The 13,486-nt window shown below is 41.3% G+C and overlaps 1 protein-coding gene across 3 annotated transcripts in view; it reads left to right on the top strand.

Moving 5' to 3' along the window:
• The window catches only part of sec24b (SEC24 homolog B, COPII coat complex component), a 33,827-nt gene extending 21,907 nt beyond the window's left edge, over positions 1-11,920 (top strand). For 2 of the 3 annotated variants that reach the window (XM_080416103.1, XM_080416105.1), the window contains 8 exons: positions 173-346; positions 1,968-2,078; positions 2,240-2,415; positions 4,251-4,388; positions 4,983-5,087; positions 6,951-7,043; positions 7,787-7,890; positions 10,512-11,920. In XM_080416103.1, coding sequence (XP_080272229.1) covers positions 173-346; positions 1,968-2,078; positions 2,240-2,415; positions 4,251-4,388; positions 4,983-5,087; positions 6,951-7,043; positions 7,787-7,890; positions 10,512-10,626 — 1,016 coding nt within the window. In that variant the 3' untranslated portion in view covers positions 10,627-11,920. The remainder of the gene's footprint in view (positions 1-172; positions 347-1,967; positions 2,079-2,239; positions 2,416-4,250; positions 4,389-4,982; positions 5,088-6,950; positions 7,044-7,786; positions 7,891-10,511) is intronic. The other variant, XM_080416104.1, reaches the window with a different exon arrangement.
• The last annotated feature ends 1,566 nt before the right edge of the window (positions 11,921-13,486 follow it).

A 13,486-nucleotide genomic window follows, 5' to 3' on the forward strand; every position in this document is an offset into this window, starting at 1 on the left:
CAGGGTTTGCACGCGGGAACAGGGTTGTCAGTGTTGTTTATTGTTTGTGTACAAAAATGTAAGGGACGTACGTTTTTCACATGATATTAACGGCTTCCTGAAATTAACTGTGTGCGTTTGACAATTTTTTAAAGATCCTCTTCTGTCTGTGCCTTCTCGTTACGCCTCTCAGGTTTATCCATCCATACGTTCCATGGGAACTTCTTTGTGCGTGCCACTGACCTGCTGTCCCTTGCCAATGTGAACCCAGACTCTGCCTTCGCTGTCCAAGTGTCAATTGAGGATAGCCTGGCAGACTCCTCACTGGCCTGCTTCCAGGCTGCACTGCTCTATACATCTAGTAAAGGTGCAAACACATGCACACAGATGGGCTCACAGCCATACACACACACACACACACACACAGATGGTGCCATTCAGTATGAGTGCACAAACACCCACATGCAGACACGCAAAGACACGTTACTATTAGGGCTGTCGCGGTTAAGATTCTTTCACCTCTGGCGTGTAAATGGGTCAGCTCCGCACTTTGCTGCTAGTACATGTGTCCGTATTAAGCCCAACCTTCGTTCATAAAAGTGTTAAATGAATGTAATGTGATGAAGCAATCATCCAACGCTCATCATGTTTGTGCGCTGCACTTTCAGCACTGGAAGGTCCCATTTTGTTTTTAAAATGTGATTAAAAAGTATTAAAAACAGATGCACAACCTTGCGGCAAGCAGAGGACCTTTCTGCAGCAACCTGGACCTCCACCGAAAGGCAAAAAGTTGTAAATATATTATTTAATTTGGCACAAGCATTAGATAACACTGCATTATTGCAGTATCACGTCCGTGGCATTTCTTTTCCTTACGCCCAGCCTTGCACCCCAGCATTTTTTACGCTATAAAGTGAAACGAGATTCAAGATCTCTGTTAGTTAAACCCACTGAACTGTCATCATTCATTGAGTGCGCCGCTTGTTTTAGTGCCTTATGATCAGGACATAAAAGAGGATGTCATGTTGTGAACATGCGCTGTGGGTTTCCTGTGCTGTGGTTATTTCTAACAGCCCATCTAGTTACTATGACATTACATATGTTGTTTCTCTACTGCGCTCCTCTGCTGCACATACATAAACATAGACAAACGAATATACACATGTGCATTTGTGTATCATGCACAGATGATCACTACCAATACAAATGCAAACTGGGCCTCTCCCAAATAGTATTTTCAAAGGCGTTTGATGTTTTGTTGAAGCCTAAGTGTGTGGGTGTGGTTTGGACAATGGGTTCCAGAAAGGATAGACAATCACAGGAAAGTATTTGAAAGTCAGCCCAAGTTTACTTTCCTCTGATGGACAGCTTCCCACACGCTATCTGAATCGTCCCACCACTAAACCACTAAAGCTCTATTTATACTTAAGACTATCCAAAAATTGTCGATCTACCGGCTCACAACAAACGCGTCCCACTGTGGCGCGTTGTGAGCTGGTAGATCTGCATTTTTATTTTATTTTGTGACAACATTTTCACCTGTTATGTCATGCCAAAAATAGGGACACCAGGGTGAACGTGGTTAAAGTGAAAGGAAGCAAACACTAGGAATGTTAAAGAATAATTGTGTCCCCTTAAAGGGATATTTCACAAAAAATATTTATTTTATCAGACACGCCCCCTTCCTATACAAACCCATTGTAACTTCAAACTCCAGTTACAATGGGTTTGTATAAAATGAATATCGTGTCTGATAAAATTAATATCAAATATCTAAATGCTGAATCAAGCAACTTAAAAACTGTCTGGGGGGCTCACAAAAGCCTGAGTAGACGATAAAATGACCCAATATTCTTTTTAAATAGTTTTTGGTGTATTTGCTAACATTGTTCAACTATTTGTTGGACCCTGTTCTGATACAAAAACACAAATACCTACCAAATGGCAATATCATGTCGCCTCTCTCGGTCATCCATCCTTTCATCCAGGGAAGCGGCGTATCCGTGTCCACACGCTGTGTCTGCCGGTGGTGAACCAGCTGAGCGAGGTGTATGCTGGAGCAGATGTCCAAGCCATCACCTGTCTATTGGCCAACATGGGTGAGTTCAAGTCCCAGAATGCATCTTTATTTTATTACATCAACACGGTTTCTGCCTACAATATGTGAATTAAAAGATTGTTGGGTGGTGAATGAGTGGTGTGATATTTTCCCATTGTGGCTTTTTACTTTGGAAATTAATTTCCCTTGTCAACGTCGCAGCCATCGACAGGTCGGTGTCATCTAGTCTGTCGGATGCACGGGACGCCCTGGTGAATGCGGTGGTGGACTCCCTGTCAGCCTACAAGGGCACTGTGTCCAACATGCAGCAGTCAGGACTCATCGCTCCCGCAGCCCTGCGCCTCTTCCCCCTCTATGTCCTCGCACTCCTCAAACAGGTGCATATGGACACACACACACACACACACACGACTGACGAACAAAGGCATGCAAGATGACATGCATGGTATGCACATCCACTCACACAAACGGTACAAATGCGTGTTTCTGTGCCTGAACATAGGTAGACAGCCATACACAAGACCGCTTTGGTAGAGGTTTGGGTTGTGTAGTTACCTTGCCATGATGTAACTCCAAAGGTAGACAAGAAATGAAAAATAATTGCTCCATTGATTAGAAATTGATAATTCAAAATATGCTCTTCATTGACTTACATTGTACAGTGAAACAGCTCTCAAAGTCACTCTTTTAGCACATAAACGAACACAAACAAAGCTGATACAGACAATGTAGAACATCACCAAACCCAGTACCCAGTACTGTTTTTAATAAAAAATGTCAACTTTCTGTTGATTTTACTATTTGAAGATCCGGATCCACGGATCCAGTTCGGGTTTTCTTGCTAATAAAAGAAGCCAGTAAAATATGTTTTGCAAAAATTGGCCTCCTGGTGGCACTATAATAGGCCGATGTGAGAAATTTGAGGCAGAGGTTTTTACTGTTCACAGTTTCATGCCGATCGGTCCAACGTGCCGGAGATTAGCTGCTCACGGAGCTCACTCACAGGGGCGAAAACATAGTCTCGGCCTGGCAGAGACAATATCCTTGGCACACATCCATCCATATTCTCACTGTTGCATGAAACCCCCATGACTCTTACAGATACTAGACAGGATTAGTTTGCACACACACCAGTTCTCTCCTTAACCACACATTGAACTTTGAATTTGACGGTATTGTAATTCTCACACACACACACACACACACACTAAGCCACACCCTCAACCCTGAGCTGCAAAAATATCCACCTTATTCACCCACATGTTCATACACAAACACACACACACACACACACACACACACACACACACACACACACACACACACACACACGACAGTTTAATGCCATGCACATTCTCCAAACACCCCATTAATTCCTGTTTTCATCTGGGGCTTATGCATGTATACATCCTGGGTGTGTTCACATTGTTGCTTCAGACAGACTGACATACCCACCATCAGGCCTACACTTACTGACACACTCCTAATTACAGTACTTGAACCTTTTATTCAAAAATAAAATATTACAGATGGTTAACAGCACCATGTTTAGCTGAGCCGTCCATACTACGAAATGAAAGGCTGTGCTCGTTTGTTTTGTAGTATCTAATGTTTGAGCCATCCTTTCCTTGTAATATCACAGACAGGGCACTTCAGTCAACATGTATTTTGAAGCTATTGTAGAACATTTTCATCGGATCTCATTGATTTTGGACCATCTTGCCAAACATTGGGGGAGGAAAGCCCAAATTTGTAAAAAATAAAGACAAGTGATGGCTTCCATGCCAGGTGTGTTGGAGCACACAAGTAATTTGTCTACCTAAGGGCCGTTGTTAACTAACTGCCGTTGTTACACCCCTAGGTGTGATATAATTTTATATAACATTCTTTTATAAAACATTTAACAAATATGGCATCATGAAAACCATAGACGTATCCCAATTAAAACAGTTTTTAATAACAATTTCACTTCAAGAAAATGTATAAGAAAGTAGTCCCTGACTGTCATCAACATGTTTGATGGCCCAGTGTGTTGGTGTTCGTTTCAAAAAACACCAAAAGTTTGAATATGAAGATGGGAGGTTTCTGGCCCCGACAGCGACGATATACAATCTACTTTCCACTTGTATTATGCACAAAGGAGGTAAAATGGTAGCAACAGCGGAAAGGTTGTCACTCAAACGTGTTCCCTGATTCTCCTGCCTCTCTGCAGAAAGCCCTGCGGACAGGTACCAGCACACGGCTGGACGAGAGAGTGTTCGCCATGTGTGAGTTCAAGACCCAGCCACTGCAGCAGATGATGCGTATGGTCCACCCCGACCTGTACCGCCTGGACAACATGTCTGACCAGGTAAGAATCTAGGGCTGCAACCCTCGGTTCTTTTCTCAGCGATTACGCTGGATTTTTAAAATATATATATATATATATATATTAAAAAAAGATTTGTATCAACAAATCAATTCACCCCTTAACCATTATTTTATACTTTGTGCAAAAATAGTGAAAATAGCCGAGCTTTTGGATCGGCTATTTTCACTATTTTAAAGATTTTGTTTTTTAGGCTTTTGTGCCTTTATTGATAGTATAGTAGCCTGACAGGAAATCGGGAGAGAGATGGGGAGTGACATGCAGCAAAGGCCGTCGGGATGGGGACTCGAACCCGGGACGCGCTGTCAGGCTACTAATGAGCCTAGGTGCCTGGAGCACGACCCAGCGGTCCAGGCCCACTATTTTTGAAATATTTTTGAAAACTATGACATGCTGATTGCGATTATTAAGCGTTTATTTGATCGATTATTGATTATCTTTTATAATCTATTAAATCGATTAGTTCCATAAACTGTTGCACCCCTATATTAAAACGCCCAAAGTGAAGGGAGTGAAAAGCAAAGAAGCTTTTATCCTCAAACTAATCCCCCTGTACCGCCTCTCTGCCGCCGATAGGGGGCGCTCCATCTGAACGACGTGGTGGTTCCTCAGCCCCACCTGCTGCACCTGTCAGCTGAAAGGCTGAGCCGAGATGGAGCCTTCCTCATGGACTGTGAAAACGTAAGACCGCTGCCTCCTTCCACCCCACCAGACTGAATCACAACCATGTTGTGACAACCACAAATGCTGAGATCAGTGGTTCTCAAACATTTTCATGCCAAGGACCTGCAAATTTCTATGTATTTGGCCACGGACCACCATCTGAAAAGATTTTGTACAAGGGACACCCGTAAGAGAAAATATGTGTTACATCTTTTCACATTTATTTACGGTTTTTAAATTTCTTTTGAAAATTGCCGATCTCCAAGCTCCTGGGGCCGGGGCGCAGGGGACCCCCAGGGTTTGAGAACCACTGATTTAGGTGGCATCAACAACTCGACTCAACTCAACTAAATTGTCGCATCGCAGGTTTACAGATTGTATAAAACAAAGTGGGTGAGATTCTTTGTCGTACAAGCTGCTCCATCATTGCAGTTTCAAGAAAGATGGAAAGAGATGTAGAAAGAAACAGAAAAGCAGGTCAGATATCAATATGGACAGTGTGAAATATATACATAAGCTACAGATGATACAGTATACGTACATAAGGTGCGCGGTTAAGAATAGCAGTGAGATGCAGCAGTTAAAATAGCAGCAGATGTAATAACAGATATGTACATAACGTGCATGGTTTAAGAAAATACAGACAGAAAAACAATCCCTTGTGGTGGCTTGCATCATCAGAACAGCCTGGTGTCCTAGTTACTTTGTAGCACTAAATTGTGTTTCTTTGCACTTTATCTACGTGACCATTCACCCTGTTGGTTGTTGACAAGGGTTCATGCCATTTACTCTGATCTTGCACTTTGTAAGTCGCTCTTGGGAGTAGGTGTTTGCTTATGTTTTATGCTTTATTTCTTTGATAGGAGAGCGTAGACTAGAGAGACCGGAAAAGCAGAGTGAGGAGAGACTTACGAGACAAGACCAGAAGTCAGAATTTCTGACCTGATTACATCTTGAAATCTCTAATTTCATCAGGATTTGATTTGATTCAATCCGATTCAATAATTTTATACAATGAATCAATTTCTAACCGTCTATCTTCAACCAATGATCCGGTACCGTGACCCCAGACTTCCCTTTCCCTGGCCACATTAGCCAGCTCTGGCTGGCTGGGGGATCCCAGCTGGGTGGGAGGAGAAAAAAAACGACAGGCGTCAACTGGCTCCTTTATCCTCAAAGGAGCAGTGGCTCTGCTCTGAAGTTGGATGATTGAGCTTCTCAGAAGTTTTGCCTTCTGGCTCAGCTCCTTTCGTGATAAGGCAGTGTGGTAAAGCGAACAAAATACAGCTTTTGCTTCCCTCAAATCTCTGGTCGATCTTATGCTCCATCCTCCCCTCACTCGAAAACCAGACCCTGAAATACTTGAACTCCCTCACTCGGGGTAAGGAATCATTCCCTACTTGGAATGGGCCATGGGCTCAGATTTAGAGATACTGATCCTCATCCAAGCCGTGTGAACTGATCAAATCAGTGCTGAAGTTTCAATTCATAAAAATACATTTAATTCACAAATGTGAGTGGATGAACTATTCATCACATTATCATGATCATTATTGGAATATAGACAGCAAATGATACATCAAGCTTCAGGTTCTCAGCACATTTATCTTCAAGAAGTGCCATATTTGAGTCTATATTTGAAAAAATATAGATTGTTATCGATTCTAACTGCCCAAATAAATGCAGTTGAATTGCCACCTTAACATGGATGCATCGGTGCATTGTAACACCTCTAGTGTGAATATTGTCAATGAAGTATCATTTAGAAACCTTGGAAGGACTGCATGAAGGTTTTCACTTTCTGATTTCCTTCTGTGTAATGCAGGTAACATAGTGTACAATACATTAGTGATCACTAACTCTGTATTTCTCCACATCCAGGTGTTATACCTATGGATTGGTAAATGCTGTAATGAGATGTTCATCAGAGACGTTCTCGGCTGCCCCAATCACGATTCTATACCACCTAACATGGTTAGTAACACGTTTCATTATATTACCAAAATCAGAAAGTGGACTTGGACAATTCAAAAACAAACGGCTTACCATAATAGCAATGTTTCATCCAAAGTATAAAGACATGATTGAAGAATGACAGCTACTGTATGACATGATTATGTGACTGATTTAACGTTTTTGAAATCCCATCACAAAATTTAACACACACACACTGCATACTGTACGGAATGCAGACAGCACACAAAGCTATAGGCCTAATTCAGGGCTGTTGATACAGTGCAGTATTATATACTAATACATCACAATTCTGAATTTCTACATAGCTTCACAATAAAATACCTTCCAGTACAGTCAGCAGTGCAAAGCACAAAACAGATTTGCTTGGCTAGCCTTTTTTCACCCCCCCCCCCCCTTTAACAAATGTTGTGGCTACCTCGGACACTGTCATTACAACACAACAATGTGGGTGTGATAACAATAGCCAGAACTAGCATCAATTGTCAGGGCTTGTTTATGCTCTTTATTCCACATTTCTAGAACAGGGCTGACTGACACATCCCACAGCCACCTCCGTACTTCACATTCCAAACCACGTGCATAGTTCTCCCCACCGCATAGCCAATTGTGTAACCCAGGCTGAGTATCTGTATCTGCGAAAGCTATTTCTATCAAGTCGGTGGCTCTCCAAGGCTCAGTAGTAAAAACAATCCCGCGCATGTTTTGTTCTTCTCCTCTGTTCCCGGGTTTATGAATCCCAGACCCAAATTCCTGAGTTGGACACCCCTCTGTCTGAGAGAGTGCGTGCATTCCTCGACTGGCTGCAGGACCGCAGACTGTTCAGCCCCTTGCTCTACGTCGTCAAGTAAGTATCTACTGAGCAGGGACATGGTACGCCCCAAAATCTTGATTAGGGCACAAGTTCACCTAAACATGTCCACAATGTACATGCACAGATATTATTTATTTACCGTGCTACCATATATGAAAAGGATTCTGCAAGCTCAGAGATATCGGCATTATCCATTATGGAGCTAAAAGCTCAACGGTGCGCTACTGGGCTTAGTGATTTTATAGTCCATTCAGATAATGTAATTAAAAGTCATCAAAACACATATTTTACATGTGAGATATGTTAAATATGGAATATAGGTGCGGTTATGTACTGCATGAATAACGCTAGTTCTACACTAATGCTGCTGAGCACTCACAGATGTGGTCTGACAGTGTTTTTTGTTACAGCAGCTTTATCTACAATGTTTGAGAAATAACAGGGTACAGTGGCTGATACCGTGTTTGTAGTCTTGTGCAGTCAGACGAAACCAGGTGGAAAAAGTCAGAGATTTTAAAAATAACTGCATTGCAGAATCAAAGCAAAGACTTTAAGGTGGTACTCATTATTTGGACAGTATGAGGATTGTTTTTCAAAGCTGTGGGCTGTTCTATCCCATATATTGAATTTAGATTTCCATAGATTTCCTTACAGATGTCCAGATCGCCTGGCTATGCGAGACTTAGTGGTTGATGGTTGCAGGATAGTTAGAGGTTGAGGCCACTTTGTGAACTCTCTGCCTGTCAGGGTTTTTTGCAGATCAAGCATATCTTAGGTTTCAGCACTGTTTTGAAAACGAGTCACATTAACTGGGACAAAAACAGCTTAATGGGGAGTATTGTTTTGAGAACAAGTCACATTAACTGGGACAGAAACAGCTTAATGGGGAGTATTGTTTATCATCATATCCTTGTGAGAGTGAAGTACATGCACATTTCTGTTGAGGCCAGTGGACATCCAGGGGCAGCATCCCTTAAGTACTGTAGGTAGGTGGGGTTAGTGTCACAGTTCAACAGGGACAGGGACTCATTGGCTGTTGCAGAGATTGAACCTGTGACATTTACCAAAGGTCTTTACACACCGGGAGCGTGACAAATAAACCATCCGAAAATAAGTTGATGAATATTTTGCTTCAAACTATTCATATACGGTAGTTGATGTCTCTTTCACACATATTGCTTAATTTATTCACGTAAAATATTTGCGTTGTGTGTGTGTGAACGTGATCATGACACAAGCACCAGTTTGGACAAATACATTTTCCAAGTTGAACAAAAACAATGCCCCCGGTGTGTTGGGACCTTCATGAGAGGAAGTTTCCTCCCAGTATAGATAGACCTGCGGGTGCCTGAATAGTATGTCTAATGTAAACACAACACTAAGTACTGAGCACCTTGATTGACAGTGCTGGGCAAGACTCCCTGTCTGGCACACGTTGTTTGTTCTCTTTCCCTTATGCATTGTTCCACAACCACATTTTTGTCATTGTGCTATAGTCTGGAATGCTGAGGGAAGATTTCACTGTAGGGCTGGGTAATATTTTGATATTCGATCGTGATATGAGTCAGAATCACAGTATTTTTGACCAAATACCTCAATATCAATAGTGTGACAATAATATCAGTTTTCTTTTGAACTTTTCAAGCATATAAAAAAATAAAGAAAAATAGAAGAAAATAAAATTGTAATTACGGTCACAATATATGATATTCGGTCAAACATTGTGATATCCATATCACACAGCCCTACTGCACAGTGGATAATAGCATAATACCTTGAATGGTCTTAGTTGTGTGATAATCCCACAATTTGGTACCAATACTTGCACACATTTATGACTTTAATTATAAACAAGAAACATTCAAATTAACCTAAAATATGTTAGTGAATGAATAAATGAAATTAAATAAAGAAACACATTTATAAAGAAAATGATGGTCTGAAAACGTTACAAAATTTTACTTTTATATATTTTTCCATCAAGTGACCATTGTTATTGCATTTAAAGAGGGGCAATCCTGCCCTCTTGCACATTCCCTTGTTCTTACAGTACACGTTGGCAGGAAAACAAAAAACTTGTACAAACAGAGCATTTGATTATTTGGAACATACTTTTTCTGTAAAACATTTCAAACTTTTAATGCATAATAACTTATGCATTAAAATAACTGATTATTATCCAATAACAAAATTAGCATGATTTTAGCGTTTTATTCATTTTTTTTTAAGTTATTGATTGCAGTATTAACTAGTGCTAAAACTCTGCTAAATATCTTGCAGGCTATGTGGTTCAAACTAAATTAAGGTTCTATGAGCAGTTAATTAGATCATACGACGGAAGGACTGATATGTCTTTATGAGTAAGAATGTAAAAACCAAGTCTCCTCCAATAAAGCCAAGGAACACAGTGCAGTAGCTCTGTAGAAATGTGTTTATTATTACCCTTTGTCTCTTGTAATGTTGACAATCTAAGCATTGTATGTTCCAAAGCAGGACAAAAATGTGAATACAGATCTTATTGATTTTATATAGTTATCATTATAGTTCTGATTGGTTCTTGGTAAATGCCATCTTCCACAATGTGACAAGTGGCTGACAAATTGAATTAACAAACCAAACGTTGACAATAATCTGGGTTCTCTGGTCTCCTGCAGGGACGACGCTTCAGCCAAGATGACGTTCTTCCAATATCTGGTGGAAGATCGGTCAGAGGCAGCCTCCTCTTACGTCGACTTCCTCCAGCACATCCAGAAGCAAATGTCTAAATAGGAAAAAGCCCCGTCAACAAAGAAAGCCACTTTGGTGGCTGTGCGGAACAAAAACAGTGAGTGAGAGAATGTTTCTGGGCAGATGAGACGGGGAAAGCATCGTTAGCCAAATTACATCTGAAGCCGAGTCCCCGTGCAGCGGATTGGTTAAGCTGTGACCATTTACAGCCAAAAGGGCAGGAGCTCCAGAAAAAAGATGCAGACGCCAGGCGGTTGTAGAAATCAACAGGAACAGAATGAAATGAATGAACTATTGTGTCTTGGTCCCGGAAGCAGTTTGGCTGAAATCACAATCGAGCTGCCCATTCAAACCAACTTGGATTTCATCCCCTCCCCTGTTCTGCTGTCTGTCAGCCTCATGTAGCCCGTGGCCAAACCCCAAAAGAAGGGGAGAAAGCCTAGAAAGAAAGATGTTGTGTTTCCACAGAGTTTTAGTTGACTTTTGTGTCTGTGAACTCTCACATGTAGCTAGTGCTATTCCCCCCCCCCCTCCAATTCTTCCCTTTTTATGTTTCCAACCATTTTGAAGACACTGGAGAAAAGAAATGAGCATTCCTTCTATTTCTTTTTCTGCTTTTTTGTTTTGTTTTTTAACGTTTAGTTTTTATTTTGTTTGTTTGCTGCTAGTGACGATAAATGACCCTTCCACTTAAAGACGACCTAAAATGGTGTTTTGAGAGTATTTAATTTCCATTTCATTGTGTATTTCCTAGTGAAACTGGCTGTGTGCATCTCAGCCAGTCAAACTGATCTTGTTGGAGTTGAACTGAACCGGAGCTTGGAACCTCCAGGTGCCGTGCAAGTGAGCGTCTTTTAGCCAGCTATGAATTTCGCCAGCTATGAATTTCGCCAGCTATGAATTTCTTTCCAATTTTTTGCCACTTTGTTGTTAACTATATCCCCATCATGACCGCAATGTGCTCTAAAAGGGTGAAAAACATTTTTCATTTCAGCTCGTCTTTAATGGGAAGCTAAAGCATAATTCATACTCCATAGCACGGCGGTGTCACTTGCCAATAAGAACAGATCTTCAAGCTAACAATGCATCACAATGCAGCTCGTTGTTAGCTTGAAAATCAGTCCTTGTTGGCCAGCGATACCGTCATGCAATTGAGTATAAATTAAGCTTAACTCTTAACAGAACGTGAAATGAAGGAACCTGTATCAAACCAGCCCCTGTTTTGTTCCCCCTCTATGCGCTAACTGAAAATTGCTATCCACTTTGTAACTATTGAAAAGAGTCTTTTATGTGCGATAATTTATGAACCAGCTTATTAAATAAAGGTAAAACAGTGCTCTGCTTGTTTTAGTGTAATGATTGCTTAGTTATTACTGTCACAGATGAACAGAAATGGGGGTTGTGTCCTTCTACACTTTGGCGTTGAAGTAACATTTGACAAGGAAAATGCTACAATCTGGTCAGAACATTTGCTCTTTTGGACAGATTTCAGTTATGACTTCACTTCAAACACCAGCACTCATCTCTGTGATGTCAGTGGGGTTCCTTCCAAACTTTGTCTATACCTCTTCATTTGACATGTTAGGTTCATCGTCCTGACAGTGGTTGGTCTGTGTTCATTGTCCTGAGAGTGGTTGGGTGATTTAATTTTACATTAGAGAGATAAAAGGGCAGTGGAATTTATGCTATATTTCACTATACAGCTGATCTCCTTTAAAACACAAAGACAAAAGGATCATGTGAAACAAAAAGATAACCTGGGGATGGGAGGGGGGGGGGGGTATTTTCCAAACCTTTCAAGTACTGGAAATTCTGGATCATTGAGTTGGCTATACTTTTCCAGACTTTTTATAATGTTTACCTATTTTCACCAAATGTTCATCCATTATGACATGCCCAGAATAGGGATGCTATGGTTTCTGTGGTTAACTGAGGGTGACATCCAGTAAACATCCAAACAGCCAGTCAACTGTATCCTGTTGTGTTCATTTCTCTGCTCCGTTTGCAGACGTATCTGGCTGCCATATGTCCCAACTGTTTAGGGAAAATGACTCCCCGGACCTCAAATATTTCACTCAGTCACGCTTTCAGTGACAGCACAAGCATAGTGCAAAATGCAGGAGTAAGTAGAGTTAGGTTTGAGTTCAGCCCTTTGGGCATGACTGAGAAAAAATGATGGTCTACATTGGTAAATATGTTCAATATTGTAGGAGCAAAAAAGGAGTTGTTTTTGCCCATATCCAGCTGGGAAAGGGCGGTGAAACAGTCAAGTGTTTTCATGCACTACAGAGCAAACCGCTATTTTAAATCGTACATACTTGCCACTTTTCACAAATCTCAAAATAATTAGACCACTCACAGAGGGACACCAGATGTTCTCTGATATACAGTATCTCTTTCTTTCGCTCCCTCTTTCCCCTCGGCCTCTCTCTCGCTCTCACAAACACTATTGTACACATGCACTTGGCATGAGAAATCAAATCCAAGAATCATCTTTGCTTTTCACCTCTGCCTTCAGTAGAGGTGTTAAAAGCACCGTTCATTTATTAGGCTCCCTTTCACCCAGAAAACAACAGCCGAGTAGTGTTTGCCAGCTATATTTAAACACCCCATTTTGACTGGTCCACCTCGGCACACACCCACTTTTCCATGATCCAACTCCTCCCTCTCACTCACCCTCACCCAACCCCTCCCTCTCTCTACACGCCCTGGTTGACATATTCATGAACAGCATGCACAGTTACCAATGCAACTTCTAATGAGTATTATGTGCAGCCATAAAATATGCTTAAATTCCTATATCAAAAACGGTACATGCAGGCATGCAGCGTCTGTTAGTACAATAGGCTTTTTTCACAGCAGCCATTTTGGCATAATATGGTAGGGTACAAAGGTATTATAA

This window comes from Gymnoscopelus braueri (genome assembly GCF_963280865.1).
Source record: "Gymnoscopelus braueri genome assembly, chromosome: 20".
NCBI lineage: Eukaryota > Metazoa > Chordata > Actinopteri > Myctophiformes > Myctophidae > Gymnoscopelus > Gymnoscopelus braueri.